The sequence below is a fragment of the Canis lupus genome, chromosome 23, assembly GCF_003254725.2.
Source record: "Canis lupus dingo isolate Sandy chromosome 23, ASM325472v2, whole genome shotgun sequence".
Taxonomy (NCBI): domain Eukaryota; kingdom Metazoa; phylum Chordata; class Mammalia; order Carnivora; family Canidae; genus Canis; species Canis lupus.
In genome coordinates, this window is record NC_064265.1 from 13,969,903 (window position 1) to 13,986,928 (window position 17,026).

The 17,026-nt window shown below is 44.1% G+C and overlaps 1 protein-coding gene across 2 annotated transcripts in view; it reads right to left on the reverse strand.

Annotated features, from left to right (window-relative positions):
• Positions 1 to 17,026, reverse strand: part of TGFBR2 (transforming growth factor beta receptor 2) — a 96,202-nt gene that overhangs the window by 5,503 nt on the left and 73,673 nt on the right. For both annotated transcript variants that reach the window (XM_049099701.1, XM_025461082.3), the window contains exon 6: positions 202 to 329. In XM_049099701.1, coding sequence (XP_048955658.1) covers positions 202 to 329 — 128 coding nt within the window. The remainder of the gene's footprint in view (positions 1 to 201; positions 330 to 17,026) is intronic.

Consider the following 17,026-nt stretch of genomic DNA (forward strand, 5'->3'; position numbering starts at 1 on the left):
TGTGTCTCTGCCTCTTCCTCTGTGTCTCTCCTGAATAAATAAATAAATAAAATCTTAAAAAACTAAACTAAACTAAAAGTAAGAGGATCTTAGAACACAAAGAGACCTGCCCTTAGGCTGAAGCCCAATAGCCTAAAATTCTCTCCCATCTTAGGGGCTACTTCAGGTAAATCTTCTCCCCTCTGAGCAGCCACTCCTTACCTGGTGGTTGAGCCAGGAGCTGGGAATTTCTGGTCGTCCTCGGTCTCTCAGCACATTGTCCTTCATGCTCTCAACGCAGGGATGCTCTCGCACCTTGGAACCAAACGGGGGCTCATAATCTTTCACTTCTGTCAAAGAGAGCAGGTGAACACAAGGCCTTTGAGAGTGGATATGAACAATTTGAGAGGACTGGCTGAGGAGCTTGAAGCACTGAGCATCAGGATATATCTGTGATTACTCTGAGAGCAATTTTTAAGAACAGTGGATTAAAATAAAAGGAGTGGTTGTGGAATGAGCTTGAGAAATATGCAACAGATAATTGTTGAGGGTTTGCTATGTTCTAGGTACTGTGCTAACAGTTGGGGACAGTGAAAACAAGACCAACAAGGTCACTGAGCTTACATTTTATTTATTTTTAAAATTAATTAATTAGTTAATTATTTTGGAGAGAGAGAGAGAGCGCATATCAGTGCATGAGCAGGGGGAGGAGCAGAGGGAGAGGGACAAGCTGACTCTGCACTGAGCTCAGAGCCCACTTGGGGCTCCATCTCACAACCCTGAGATCACCCTCTGAGCTGAAATCAAGATTCAGATGCTCAACCACCTGAGCCATGCAGGTGCCCTCTGAGCTTACATTTTAATGCAAGCATTCTCAATGGGGTGATGGTTCTCGGGAGATAGTTCTTAAGGTCCCCACTACACAAGCATGTTTAATATGTGGTGGAAAACCTCATGGGATATCCAGCCTCAAAAGGAATGAAATTCTGACATGGTTCAACATGGATGAACCTTAAGAATATTAAGTGAAATAAGGTAGTCACAAGAGGCAAATATTGCATGATACCATTTATGAGGTACCTAAAATAGTCTAATTCATAGAGACAGAAAGAACAGTGGCTGCCAGGGACTGGGGGGAGAAGAGAGGGAGAGTTATTGTTTAATGAGTGCAATAGAGTTTCAGTTGCGGGGGATGAGAAGGTTCTGGAAATAGGTAATGGTGATGGTTAGGCAACACTGTGAATGTACTTAATGCTAGTGAATTCAATACTTAAAAATGGTTGAAAGGGTGAATTTTAGACTATGTATATTTTTCCATGAAGGAAAAACATTGATGTTGAGTGTCAATGAAGATAAAAAATGTTGGGGCACCTGGCTAGCTCAGTAAGTAAAGCATGTGACTCTTGATCTCAGGGTTGTGAGTTCAAGCCCCACATTGGGTGTGGAGGCTACTTAAAAAACAAACAAACAAACAAAAATCACACAGAAAACAATGTCTATAAAGGCTCCTTACCATAGCACTGATGACACAAATGTTGAGCAATGCTGTTTACTAGGATGACGGAAAGAGATTAATAACACACCAACAAACAAAATTTAGAAAGGTAATTCTCCTTTAGTGATACAAAGGAGATAAGAGAGGGTGAAATACCTCTTCCCTAGGGGTTCAGATTTCAACTAAGGTCAATCTCTTTACAGAAACTTCCTTGAATATCCCCCAAGGCATTCCTGGCTAGGTGTCCTGGGCAGAGCTCTATTTTAGCCTGTATCATATTTTGATATAATCACATGTTTATTTGTCATCTAACAAGACTGCAAGCATTTGAGGGCAGGTTCCAACTCCCTTTTGTCATTCTTGTATTCCTAGCACCCCTGACAGGGCCACAAATATACAAGAGGCTCTCATCACATTCTTTGTTGAAGAATGAATGAATGAATGAATGAATGAATGAATGAATCTTAGGTCCTGTCCAAAGTGGCAATGCTTAAACTCTAGGTGAATACTAAAACAACACACTAATTTAAGTGGGTGGATCAACATACATGTCGTTGCATGTCTGCACTGGGAAGGGAGGATGGGCTGTATCTAACATTCTTCTCCACAGAAAGTAAGACCTTTGACCTTTAACAAAATAATCTTGTTTAATGAGTAAAACTTTCAATAATTTGCCCTTCCAGGCCTAGAGTTGAAGGAGCTTTCAAGGTATATTTTGAAAAAAGCTGGCCTATTCTTGTTTATTTGTTTTCTTCCCTTTCCCAGAACCATCTTCTGTGATATCCCCACCTCCACCCCCCAAATAGAAGAGCAGCCAAGATACCATCTGTTTTTTTGGAGATTTGTGATTAAGGCCTCCCATCACACTGAGACAAGCACAAAATAGCCTTCTGTGTATCCATTTTGCCCTCAGGTGCCATAGCACTTAATCTTTACTGTTCTAGAGGTGAGATCTGGATTCTGATCCGCGTTATATTCCTATTTCTTTCTTCTATTCCCTGATCTTTTATAGACTGTGAATTCCTAAGGTCCAAGGCAGAAGCTGAGTCTAGAGTCTCCCAATTCTCTGCCTAGTGCTTAAGATCATGCCACACACACTGGAGGCATTCAGTAGATAGGAGTTGGGTTGAATTCAGACAAAAGCAGAGGACTGGTAACCAGAGCTGGTTCTCAGTAGTTTCCTCTAACCTATCTCTTCTCTTCTATAAAAGGAAGGGGCTGGATTGGATGACCTCCATGTTCCCCTCCAGACTTCTCTCGTACTCCAATGTAATCGAACAATATGATGCTCTCTGGGTACCATGCCTTGAGGTATGTATCTTCAAATACAATATAATGTGATAGGATTTATATGTGATATAAAACGTTCCTTAGTTAATCTACCAGTCCACCCCATTTCCATTTCCAACTGTTTTGGCTGCCATAACTGGTGTCACTGGCTCCCTTCCTGGATCCTTTTACTAAGCCAGGAGCACCAGACCCAGCTGCCACAGGTGTTGAGTCCTGAGGGCTCATACCTTTGCCCTTCCCTGGAGGATTGTCCTTGGCTGATGAGAGAGCTGCCTGGCCTGGAGGTTTCCAGAAAGCCTCACCCCCAAGAGGCAAGCCTGCAGCCAATGATAAATTAAAATGGCAGTTTTAATTGTCTAACCCTCTTGCCTCTGCAGGGAGATCACTGTGGTGCAATTCACTCTCTACAGCTTCCCATGAGATCAGGCTGAGGCTAGACCTCTCTTGAAACTACAGGTTTGCTGAGGTCTTCCCCATCCTGCTTCTCTTAGTCCCTTACCCTGAAACCCATCCTCAATAAACCATTGCACAAAAATCTGTGTGTCAGACTACTTCTAGTAAAGCTGGCCTAAGATAGCTGCCAATGAAGTGCTTTCTCTTTAGGTCAACCTCTAAGTTAAACTGCCCCATCTGACCCTGGTTGCAAAGCCACCCCGAGGAAGCCTTGAGAGGACATCTTCTTTAAAAAAAATGAATGTACTAATCCATCAATAATTCTCACAGCATGGGTCTCAGAAAGGGACAGGGAATGGCCAAGGTCAGCGAAGGAAAATGGTGGGATCAGCATCAATCCCAAGTGTCGACCTCATGGCTGAGATTCCTACACGACAAAGAAAAAGTCTCCATAGTTGAGGTCATAACCCAGCCAGTTTATTTCATTTCTAGTCCTAATCTTCAAAGTCGCATAAACCACAGTGTCTAATTTTGTACGTTCCGTGGGGGCCAAAGCAGGTTTTCATGGGGAATGGAGGAGAGGTCAGAGAGGATGGCATAGGACATTGGACTTGTTTTCTGCTTAAAGAAAAGGTAATGAACGCTCCTTTGGAAAAGAAGACAAAGGCAATGGTCCTTTCCCAGAGCAAGGAGAATTGTAACTGGATTATTTCCTATGCTTCCTAAATCCTTGGAAAGATGTGAGATTCTCTAGTATCCCTGAGTGATATGAGGCCTGGTACCAGTCTGTGACTTGTGGGAGATTTTACAGGGAAAGGAGATCAAGCATAGCCTGAAAGCTGAACTGGGAGAGTGTGAATCTATGAATCTCCTTCAAAGTCTAAATTAGACAAGTCTGGGTAACCATCATGTGACCCAAACAGGCACACCCTAATCCCTTAACACTGAAGTAGTCTTTCAGGTGATGGAGATTTAAAGTGCATGAATGCTTAAAAAAATAAAAATAAAAGAAGGATGCCTGGGTGGCTTAGCTGGTTAAGAGTCTGACTCCTGATTTTGGCTAAGGTCATGATATCAGGGTCGTGAGAGTGAGCCCTGCACCAGACCCTGTGCTGAGGGTGGTGGTTGCTAAAGATCTTCTCTCTTCCTCTCTCTCTCTGCCCCTGCCTTGCCTGTGCTTTCTAAAAATAAATAAATAAATAAAATAAAAAATAAAAATAAATGAAAATAAAAAATAAAGTATGCACGTTTTAAGCTGGCCTTTACTTCACCTCCTGGCGGATGTCATATTTATATAAGACGATATTTTCCAAAATAGCTAAGTGGGCTTTTTGTCTTATTGCGGATTTTCGCGATTCCTCTTTCTTTGCTCTTTGCCTCGGTTTAAACATGCTACTCGGGGGGGAGGAGCAAGATGGCGGAGGAGTAGGGTCTCCAAATCACCTGTCTCCACCAAACTACCTAGAAAACCTTCAAATTATCCTGAAAATCTATGAATTCGGCCTGAGATTCAAAGAGAGACCAGCTGGAATGCTACAGTGAGAAGAGTTCGCGCATCTATCAAGGTAGGAAGACGGGGAAAAAGAAATAAAGGAACAAAGGCCTCCAAGGGGGAGGGGCCCCGCGAGGAGCCGGGCTGAGGCCGGGGCGAGGGTCCCCAGGACAGGAGAGCCCCGTCCCGGAGGAGCAGGAGCTGCACCGACCTTCCCGGGCGGAAAGGGGCTCGCGGGGAGTTGGAGCAGGACCCAGGAGGGCGGGGATGCCCTCGGGCTCCCTGGGACAGTAACAGCAACTGCGCGCCCAGGAGAGTGCGCCGAGCTCCCTAAGGGCTGCAGCGCGCACGGCGGGACCCGGCGGGACCCGGAGCAGCTGAAGGGGCTCGGGCGGCGGCTCCGCGGAGGGGGCTGCGCGGCCCCGGGAGCAGCTCGGAGGGGCTCGGGCAGAAGAAGAGGCTCCGTGCGGAGGGGGCTGCGCGGTTCCAGGAGCAGCTCGGAGGGGCTCGGGCGGCAGCTCCGCGGAGGGGGTTGCACGGCCCGGGAGCGCGAATCCACCAGCGCAGGCTCCGGAGCACAGGGCGCCGGGACACAGCCCAGGATCCCGCCTCCCCCGGGACAGGCAGAGGCCGGGAGGGCCCAGGACAGCAAGGACGCTCCTGCCCCAGCTGAGCAGATCAGCGGCCCCGCCCCGGAGCCTCCAGGCCCTGCAGACGGAGTTCCTGCCGGAGCTGAATCCAGGTTTCCAGAGCTGCCCCGCCACTGGGGCTGTTCCTCCTGCGGCCTCACGGGGTAAACAACCCCCACTGAGCCCTGCACCAGGCAGGGGCACAGCAGCTCCCCCAACTGCTAACACCTGAAAATCAGCACAACAGGCCCCTCCCCCAGAACACCAGCTAGACGGACAACTTCCAGGGGAAGCCAAGGGACTTAAAGAACACAGAATCAGAAGATACTCCCCGGTGGTTCTTTTTTTGTTTGTTTGTTTTTGTTTTTGTTTTTGTTTTTGTTTTTGTTTTGTTTTGCTTTTTGATTTGTTTCCTTCCCCCACCCCCTTTTTTTCTCCTTTCTTTTTCTTTCTCTTTTTCTTCTTTTTTTTTTTTTTTTTCGTTTTTTTTTCTTTTTCTTCCCTTTTTTTTTCTCTTTCTCTTTTCTTTCCTTCTTTCTCTCCTCTCTTTTTCTCTTTTTCCCAATACAACTTGCTTTTGGCCACTCTGCACTGAGCAAAATGACTAGAAGGAAAACCTCACCTCAAAAGAAAGAATCAGAAACAGTCCTCTCTCCCACAGAGTTACAAAATCTGGATTACAATTCAATGTCAGAAAGCCAATTCAGAAGCACTATTATACAGCTACTGGTGGCTCTAGAAAAAAGTATAAAGGACTCAAGAGACTTCATGACTGCAGAATTTAGAGCTAATCAGGCAGAAATTAAAAACCAATTGAATGAGATGCAATCCAAACTAGAAGTCCTAACGACGAGGGTTAACGAGGTGGAAGAACGAGTGAGTGACCTAGAAGACAAGTTGACAGCAAAGAGGGAAACTGAGGAAAAAAGAGACAAACAATTAAAAGACCATGAAGATAGATTAAGGGAAATAAACGACAGCCTGAGGAAGAAAAACCTACGTTTAATTGGGGTTCCCGAGGGCGCCGAAAGGGACAGAGGGCCAGAATATGTATTTGAACAAATTCTAGCTGAAAACTTTCCTAATCTGGGAAGGGAAACAGGCATTCAGATCCAGGAAATAGAGAGATCCCCCCCTAAAATCAATAAAAACCGTTCAACACCTCGACATTTAATTGTGAAGCTTGCAAATTCCAAAGATAAGGAGAAGATCCTTAAAGCAGCAAGAGACAAGAAATCCCTGACTTTTATGGGGAGGAGTATTAGGGTAACAGCAGACCTCTCCACAGAGACCTGGCAGGCCAGAAAGGGCTGGCAGGATATATTCAGGGTCCTAAATGAAAAGAACATGCAACCAAGAATACTTTATCCAGCAAGGCTCTCATTCAAAATGGAAGGAGAGATAAAGAGCTTCCAAGACAGGCAGCAACTAAAAGAATATGTGACCTCCAAACCAGCTCTGCAAGAAATTTTAAGGGGGCCTCTTAAAATTCCCCTTTAAGAAGAAGTTCAGTGGAACAGTCCACAAAAACAAAGACTGAATAGATATCATGATGACACTAAACTCATATCTCTCAATATTAACTCTGAATGTGAACGGGCTTAATGACCCCATCAAAAGGCGCAGGGTTTCAGACTGGATAAAAAAGCAGGACCCATCTATTTGCTGTCTACAAGAGACTCATTTTAGACAGAAGGACACCTACAGCCTGAAAATAAAAGGTTGGAGAACCATTTACCATTCGAATGGTCCTCAAAAGAAAGCAGGGGTAGCCATCCTTATATCAGATAAACTAAAATTTACCCCAAAGACTGTAGTGAGAGATGAAGAGGGACACTATATCATACTTCAAGGATCTATTCAACAAGAGGACTTAACAATCCTCAATATATATGCTCCGAATGTGGGAGCTGCCAAATATATAAATCAATTATTAACCAAAGTGAAGAAATACTTAGATAATAATACACTTATACTTGGTGACTTCAATCTAGCTCTTTCTATACTTGATAGGTCTTCTAAGCAAAACATCTCCAAAGAAACGAGAGCTTTAAATGATACACTGGACCAGATGGATTTCACAGATATCTACAGAACTTTACATCCAAACTCAACTGAATACACATTCTTCTCAAGCGCACATGGAACTTTCTCCAGAATAGACCACATATTGGGTCACAAATCGGGTCTGAACCGATACCAAAAGATTGGGATTGTCCCCTGCATATTCTCGGACCATAATGCCTTGAAATTAGAACTAAATCACAACAAGAAGTTTGGAAGGACCTCAAACACATGGAGGTTAAGGACCATCCTGCTAAAAGATAAAAGGGTCAACCAGGAAATTAAGGAAGAATTAAAAAGATTCATGGAAACTAATGAGAATGAAGATACAACCGTTCAAAATCTTTGGGATGCAGCAAAAGCAGTCCTAAGGGGGAAATACATCGCAATACAAGCATCCATTCAAAAACTGGAAAGAACTCAAATACAAAAGCTAACCTTACACATAAAGGAGCTAGAGAAAAAACAGCAAATAGATCCTACACCCAAGAGAAGAAGGGAGCTAATAAAGATTCGAGCAGAACTCAACGAAATCGAGACCAGAAGAACTGTGGAACAGATCAACAGAACCAGGAGTTGGTTCTTTGAAAGAATTAATAAGATAGATAAACCATTAGCCAGCCTTATTAAAAAGAAGAGAGAGAAGACTCAAATTAATAAAATCATGAATGAGAAAGGAGAGATCACTACCAACACCAAGGAAATACAAACGATTTTAAAAACATATTATGAACAGCTATACGCCAATAAATTAGGCAATCTAGAAGAAATGGACGCATTCCTGGAAAGCCACAAACTACCAAAACTGGAACAGGAAGAAATAGAAAACCTGAACAGGCCAATAACCAGGGAGGAAATTGAAGCAGTCATCAAAAACCTCCCAAGACACAAGAGTCCAGGGCCAGATGGCTTCCCAGGAGAATTTTATCAAACGTTTAAAGAAGAAATCATACCTATTCTCCTAAAGCTGTTTGGAAAGATAGAAAGAGATGGAGTGCTTCCAAATTCGTTCTATGAAGCCAGCATCACCTTAATTCCAAAGCCAGACAAAGACCCCGCCAAAAAGGAGAATTACAGACCAATATCCCTGATGAACATGGATGCAAAAATTCTCAACAAGATACTGGCCAATAGGATCCAACAGTACATTAAGAAAATTATTCACCATGACCAAGTAGGATTTATCCCTGGGACACAAGGCTGGTTCAACACCCGTAAAACAATCAATGTGATTCATCATATCAGCAAGAGAAAAACCAAGAACCATATGATCCTCTCATTGGATGCAGAGAAAGCATTTGACAAAATACAGCATCCATTCCTGATCAAAACTCTTCAGAGTGTAGGGATAGAGGGAACATTCCTCGACATCTTAAAAGCCATCTATGAAAAGCCCACAGCAAATATCATTCTCAATGGGGAAGCACTGGGAGCCTTTCCCCTAAGATCAGGAACAAGACAGGGATGTCCACTCTCACCACTGCTATTCAACATAGTACTGGAAGTCCTAGCCTCAGCAATCAGACAACAAAAAGACATTAAAGGCATTCAAATTGGCAAAGAAGAAGTCAAACTCTCCCTCTTCGCCGATGACATGATACTCTACATAGAAAACCCAAAAGTCTCCACCCCAAGATTGCTAGAACTCATACAGCAATTCGGTAGCGTGGCAGGATACAAAATCAATGCCCAGAAGTCAGTGGCATTTCTATACACTAACAATGAGACTGAAGAAAGAGAAATTAAGGAGTCAATCCCATTTACAATTGCACCCAAAAGCATAAGATACCTAGGAATAAACCTCACCAAAGATGTAAAGGATCTATACCCTCAAAACTATAGAACACTTCTGAAAGAAATTGAGGAAGACACAAAGAGATGGAAAAATATTCCATGCTCATGGATTGGCAGAATTAATATTGTGAAAATGTCAATGTTACCCAGGGCAATATACACGTTTAATGCAATCCCTATCAAAATACCATGGACTTTCTTCAGAGAGTTAGAACAAATTATTTTAAGATTTGTGTGGAATCAGAAAAGACCCCGAATAGCCAGGGGAATTTTAAAAAAGAAAACCATATCTGGGGGCATCACAATGCCAGATTTCAGGTTGTACTACAAAGCTGTGGTCATCAAGACAGTGTGGTACTGGCACAAAAACAGACGCATAGATCAGTGGAACAGAATAGAGAATCCAGAAGTGGACCCTGAACTTTATGGGCAACTAATATTCGATAAAGGAGGAAAGACTATCCATTGGAAGAAAGACAGTCTCTTCAATAAATGGTGCTGGGAAAATTGGACATCCACATGCAGAAGAATGAAACTAGACCACTCTCTTGCACCATACACAAAGATAAACTCAAAATGGATGAAAGATCTAAATGTGAGACAAGATTCCATCAAAATCCTAGAGAAGAACACAGGCAACACCCTTTTTGAACTCGGCCATAGTAACTTCTTGCAAGATACATCCACGAAGGCAAAAGAAACAAAAGCAAAAATGAACTATTGGGACTTCATCAAGATAAGAAGCTTTTGCACAGCAAAGGATACAGTCAACAAAACTCAAAGACAACCTACAGAATGGGAGAAGATATTTGCAAATGACATATCAGATAAAGGGCTAGTTTCCAAGATCTATAAAGAACTTTTTAAACTCAACACCAAAGAAACAAACAATCCAATCATGAAATGGGCAAAAGACATGAACAGAAATCTCACAGAAGAAGACATAGACATGGCCAACATGCACATGAGAAAATGCTCTGCATCACTTGCCATCAGGGAAATACAAATCAAAACCACAATGAGATACCACCTCACACCAGTGAGAATGGGAAAAATTAACAAGGCAGGAAACAACAAATGTTGGAGAGGATGTGGAGAAAAGGGAACCCTCTTACACTGTTGGTGGGAATGTGAACTGGTGCAGCCACTGTGGAAAACTGTGTGGAGGTTCCTCAAACAGTTAAAAATATACCTGCCCTACGACCCAGCAATTGCACTGTTGGGGATTTACCCCAAAGATACAAATGCAATGAAACGCTGGGACACCTGCACCCCGATGTTTCTAGCAGCAATGGCCACGATAGCCAAACTGTGGAAGGAGCCTCGGTGTCCAACGAAAGATGAATGGATAAAGAAGATGTGGTTTATGTATACAATGGAATATTACTCAGCTATTAGAAATGACAAATACCCACCATTTGCTTCAACGTGGATGGAACTGGAGGGTATTATGCTGAGTGAAGTAAGTCAGTCGGAGAAGGACAAACATTATATGTTCTCATTCATTTGGGGAATATAAATAATAGTGAAAGGGAAAATAAGGGAAGGGAGAAGAAATGTGTGGGAAATATCAGAAAGGGAGACAGAACATAAAGACTGCTAACTCTGGGAAACGAACTAGGGGTGGTAGAAGGGGAGGAGGGCGGGGGGTGGGAGTGAATGGGTGACGGGCACTGGGTGTTATTCTGTATGTTAGTAAACTGAACACCAATAAAAAAAAAATAAAAAAAAAAAAAAATAAAAAAAATAAAAAAAAAAAATAAACATGCTACTCCCACCCATTTTTTTAGTCATACCCTAGAATGTATGTAAAGATGACCTAGGCTTGGAAACACTTCTCCAGCCACCAGCTTTAATATCTGATTGTGGCCGTCATGAAAACCACTGTCAGGCAGCCTTCCTTTATTTGGGGTATTTCTTTTTTTTTTTTTTTTCCTCTTGTGACTGTTACGGCAAGGCCATTCTCAGGCCTCTGTCAGGATGCAGAAGATAACCGCTGCCAGACACTATGCTGGAGGCCTTTTCTTCCCAGAGGCCTTGTGCTAACTGCTCCTCAGGTCTGCCCAGGGGCCCCTGGGATGTGAAGCACATCTGCTCTGCCTCAACAGAAGGAGGAGGCCACAGACACCAGGGTCGAGGCCTTAACTCCAGGGCAGGTGGTTGAGGGCAGGAGGCCTCTGTCAGCCAGGTGGGTACCGATGGTCCTCCCTGGGACAGACTGTCAAGTACTGACACCTGGATGGTCCTGGGAAATGGAGCAGCGGGCGTGACTGGCCAAACCAGAGGCTAGTGTTAGCTCCAACTGTCTCTCGTGGTTTCCGGCATCTGGAGGCCGAGACACTTCATCCACTCTGGAAAAACTGCTGGGTTCGAATCACATATCTTTTATCCCGATCTGTTTATCTTTTATCCTTATCTATTTATTTTTCATGCTGGTGCTTAAATTATTTTTATTTTAGAAAAATGCATGTGATGAAAACTCCAAATTAGTAAACAAATGGATATAGGCAAAAGCAAATCTTTCTCTCACTCCTCATCACTAATTGCACCAAAGTGGCTTAGATTGAATGCTGGGTGAGAGGTGATTTAAATTTTCCCTTTATTGTTTACAAGGAGCACTTCTAAATCATATATATATTTTTATAAAAGATGAGGTGCTTTGCCATTCCCCCTCCCCCATCACTGGGGACTGAGGCTTGAGTAAAACACCATAGAAACAAATCACAAGAGAAATGAACACTACTTGGGTGTTGTGGGCAACAACAAATCGCTATTAAAGTCACCGAATACCCTCTCTGTCCTCATCATAGCACAAATAAGGGACAACCCATCTGAGGACCAGCACCGTCCACAGACCACACTTGGAGTAGCACTGCTGCAAATGTTTGGCAAGGCACAGAAGTTGCATCTTGACAGAGGAAGTGAATACGAGTTATTAAACATACTTTAAGCATTTCAGATGAGTCAGACAGAGAATGTTGAAGAAGAGTCTTCAAAGACATGATCCAACACTTCATTTCACAGTTGAGAAAAGAGAGGCCAGAGAGTGCGCTGGATTCCAGGAAAAACACTCAGAATTGCATACTATATTACCGTTACTCTGAAAATGGCTTTGCCTTTTTAGGAAGCCTGCATGCTTTGTTCTCTCTACCAAGCATCTCAGGGAGCTCTTTCTCCCCCCAACCAGAACAAGCCCAGCTGGGGCAGCCCCAGGTGGGAACATGCCTGTCACAAATGTGACGAATGTGTTCCTCCCTGCCTTGGCTGGCCCCTCCGCACCGCATGACTCTGAGAAAGGGAACCTTATGGAGCCTCTCAAATGGGGATAGTTTGTAATTTCTAAACAAGTTATGCAAAAAGTCACTGATTACGAAGAGCAGCCCTCTCCTTAACTACCATTATTTACTGACATTCAACCCAAACATTCGTCCATTTGGGGTTTAGGGAAACAAGTGAGACTGGTGGTGGTGGATGTGGGGAAAATGAGCCTGTCACCACTGAAGCTGCGAGCACTAGATCAGGGAAGGGTTGGGAGTGGAGTTAATGCATGCTTTTCTAGTTTTCTAGAGTTCCTCTTTGAGCATTTGATCCAACAAGGCCCAGGCTCAGGTCTCCCTTCTTTGTAGAACTGCAGAGCAAGCAAGTTAAGGGATGAGAGGGCTCCCTGCACCATTACTCAGTATCCTCCTGGAAGACAGCTGGCTGCACAACTTTCCAGGCCCACTGGCCCAACTCCATGTGGAACAGGCTGGGCAGCTTGGGTTCCCCCTCCAAACAGCCTCAGGAGCAACCCTTGACTCAATACGGATGGGGGCTGGAAGGCAGACATCCAGCTTCCTTGCAAGTTAAGTGGTGTGTGTTGGATTCTGCATCCAGGGCTCCCGGCAGGACTGGGCTCCAGCTGTCCACAGTGGTGCCCTGCTCAATAACGCGCCACTTCTTGGCTACCTTCTCCTTCCTAACTCACTTCCCCAATCCCTAACTGGCAATTCCTGAGATCGTTTCTCAAATAAATCACTTAGGCTCAATTCTTGGTCCAGGCTCTGAGGCACCCAACCCAAGTGCCCATACAACAGAATCACTCAGTCCAACCAAGTCTCTTTTCCACCATTGGGCTGTCTCCATTGCCAGACACAGCAAGGCCCAACACCTCACTATCTCCCTGACGGCCTCAAATTATACCTTTTCTAAGAAACTTCTTTATTGGGAACAACTTGCTCTTCTTTCCAGCTCCCCTTCCCCAGCCTTTCCCCCAAGGCTTTTCACTAATGGAAGCCACCCTGTGCTCCCAGATCCTTGCAGCTTCTTTTAATTTCTCTCCGAAGACTCTGAAGAGAAACCACGCCTGCCTCTCCCTGCCACTCCTGCCCCCCACCCCAGTTCTGTGCACGTAGAGGGCAAGTCTCTGGGACACAGTGCTGTTCCTCTGGAAGTCAGCATCTGGAACACAGCTGTTGTTTTGATGCAGTTCCAACTTAACAGAGCAGCAACGCTGTTGACAGTTTTCCCCAAAGCAGCACCCCTGAGTTTTATATCTGCTTTCAGATTATTCTCCCCTGAAACCCAGGAAAACGAAGCGCTTCTATCCTGTCTCCCTTCAGCCCTTCTCCCTTATTGCTCCTTGTTGTTGTTGTTTTCTCTGTCTTTCCTTCCTTCTGATGCATGTGCACTTTCTGTCTGTTCTACAAGGCTGTGGCAAGCTGACAGCCTGCTCAGGAGCTATGTTTCTCCTCTTGTTAAACGCTTGCTCGGCTGGCTGCTGTGTGTCAGCTTCTATTCAAAGGACTAAATGGCCAGGGATTTGGAAGTCGGTTTGCTTGTGGGCCTGTTTTGGCTGGGGTTTTGGCTGGGGATGATGTGAATGTTGTGCCTGCTGTGCTCGCCAACAGGGGCCCTGAAAGGGTCCCCGCCTCCATCCGCCTCCCACACACCACAAACACTTGCATGAACACCAAACAAACCGAAAGCCGGACAGAGATTTCTTTGTAAAACAGAGCCAGTCTCTGCGTCTGTCTTTGCTGAATGACGATTTCATGACTTTCCTTCCTCTTTATAAGACAGTAATAGACCAATCACCTTCTTCTTTGAACAGCTGAGACCTGTTTTCTTGACTTTTGTATTCTTTCAGATGATCCAACTGTCTGAAATAATGCCCTCTGTCACATTCTGTCCCTAACTCTTTATTTTTCTTTCTAAAATCGTCATATCTGCCTCCTTCCACCCCTAGTGTTGTATCACGTATCTATTTGTTCACTGTTTGTCTTTCTAGAATATTAGCTCTTCAAAGAATCCTTGTCCCTGAGGACAGAGACTGTTTTTTTAATTTTTCACTGCTGTGTCCTTAGCATTTTGAACATGGCTGCATGTAACTCGTACTCAATAAATATCTGAGGGAAGGAAGGAATGAATAAATAGATCTTCAGAGAAAAAAGGGACAAGAAAATTATCTCCAACTTTAAGGCATGAGCCTATAACATGCTCAGAAATGAACAGCTTTGTGATTCTGTTAAAAGAGATGCACCCAGAGGAGACAGGCACATCAACCCTTGGAGACTTTCACTAGTAAGACCATCACTGAACATTTCCTCAAGCGTGTGACTGTCTTGCCAGCTACTTCCAGGAAGGCATCTAATTAAAAGCCAGGATGCACAAAGTAGCACCGGGTGCTTGATCCATAATGATAATAATAGTGATGGCAGCTGTCCTTGAAGATGTCCTTCTCTGGTCAGGCCAGCGGTGTCCTAGGAAGTTTGGGGCCAGCAGGCTAGAGTCAGACAGCAAGGCTCTGATTCCTGGCTGCACAGCTTGCCCACCTCCTGACACTTCACTTTTTCCATCTGTGAAATGCAGCCGATCACAGCACAGTGGTCCTTGGTAGACAGGATGAGCTGACCCTTGAAGCAACTGCCACTACTCCTCCTTCATGGCTTTGTTCATGATCAAACCTGCTTCCACTAGGAAACCTTTCCCTTTTGACCACCAATTTCGATTATTACAGACCATTTCTTGAGCTCTCTGGTGCAAATGGAGCTGTACTAGTTGGTTTCCAAAGAGGATTATTATCATCTGTTTGCATTTTCTCATCTGATAAGAGACTTCTCCAGCGTAGTGTCCTCTCTTTCTTTGTTCCCCCCTCAGCCGCTCTGCACAGAGGAGAGGCTGATGAAGAAGTAACTCAAGAGGGGGATGCCTGGGTGGCTCAGCGGTTGAGCACCTGCCTTTGGCTCAGAGCATGATCCTGGACCCCTGGGATCGAGTCCCACATCAGGCTCCCTGCATGAAGCCTGCTTCTCCCTCTGCCTATGTCTCTGTCTCTGTCTCTCTGTGTCTCTCATGAGTAAATAAATAAAATCTCAAAAAAAAAAAAAAAGTAACTCAAGATGACACTCCTGAGTCTTTCTTCCTTCCAGAGCTGACCTAACCCTCCCTGCCTGATCCTACTGTCTACTCCCTTCGGTTGACATGGGCTTTCAGCCTCCCATGCCCTTGCCTTACCTTCCTGCAGCGCTGGTCACAACTGAACCACACTTGCCTGTTTAAAAGTCTATTTCAGTTCCAGCTAATGGCATGAGACAAAGCCTAGTGTTGAGACCTAAAAGACATTCACATTCATAGAAGACGTGCAGTGGGGAACAACAGTACTTGGGGAGACGAGCCTAAAAGGTGAGCAAGGGTGAGGTTCAGAGTCCAGGGAAGAGTCTGGGCTCAACCCCAAGAACAGAATCAAGTCACTTAAAGGCAGAAAAGCTGGGGTACCTGGGTGGCTCAGTAGTTGAGCATTGGCCTTTGGCTCAGATTGTGATCCCGGGGTCCTGGGATCGAGGACCGCATCAGGCTCCCTGAAGGAGCCTGCTTCTCCCTCTGCCTATGTCTCTGCCTCTATGTTTCTTATGAATAAATAAATAAAGTATTTTTTAAAAAGGTGGGAAAGCTGGAGTGTCTTATTCCTTGCACGACTGTCCCCTGATGGTTAGTATCCTACCACAGTTCAGCTAGATGCTTTGCTGCCCAGAATAAAACCAGATGGAATATTAGTTGACCTGTGGGGCAAAATAAAATCTCGATCTACAATCGAGATCATACTAAGTTAAGCTTCCTATTCCGCATTTCCTTTTTTTTTGAAACGAGACTGTCCACGAAAAACAGTAATTACATACATTGTATTTCAGGTTACAGAAAAGGTTCAAGCTTAAAAGGAAAGCTTTTTTATATCCTGTCCTCTTCTCACACCTTCAAAATTAAAGCCTAACATATCAACTGGAAGGAATTATTAGACATTTTATTTCTAAGAAATGTGTCCACATGTGTAAATTTTTAAAAAGTAAAGAAGAAAAAATAAAAGTCTATCAGTAGGCTACAAACTTCCTGAGGGCAAGACCTGTCCTTCTACCACGTATCTAAAACAGCTGGGAGGGAAGGCATTGACCTGTGGGCTTTGTGCTGTTTCCACGGGACTCCTGAAATATAGAAGAAAAGTCTCTGAAACTAAGACAAGGCTAGGAATCTGTCTTTCATGTTTTTAAGATACATCCCCCCTCAAAAAAAAAAAAAAAAAAAAAACAACCCTAAACCAAAAAACAATACTTTCAAAAGAAGGTTAACAAAAGAGCTTAATACGTGAGTTCACACAGTAAATCAACTGAAATGCTTTCAGTTGGACCAACGTGAGCACAGATAAATAACTTGGGTTTCTGCAGCCTGAGAAGAGATGGGAGAAACAGGACTGTGGGCTTAAGATCAAACAACATGAGAACCGGGATGGCCTCCTTCCGGTTCCCCCAAAAGCCGTCTGTTCTTATCCTAAAGGTTATGAAAGGTTTTTGGAGACTAGCTGAGCAAATGAGATCCTGTTCCTTCCTTGGGAAAACTTGTTTATACTGTATCCATTTT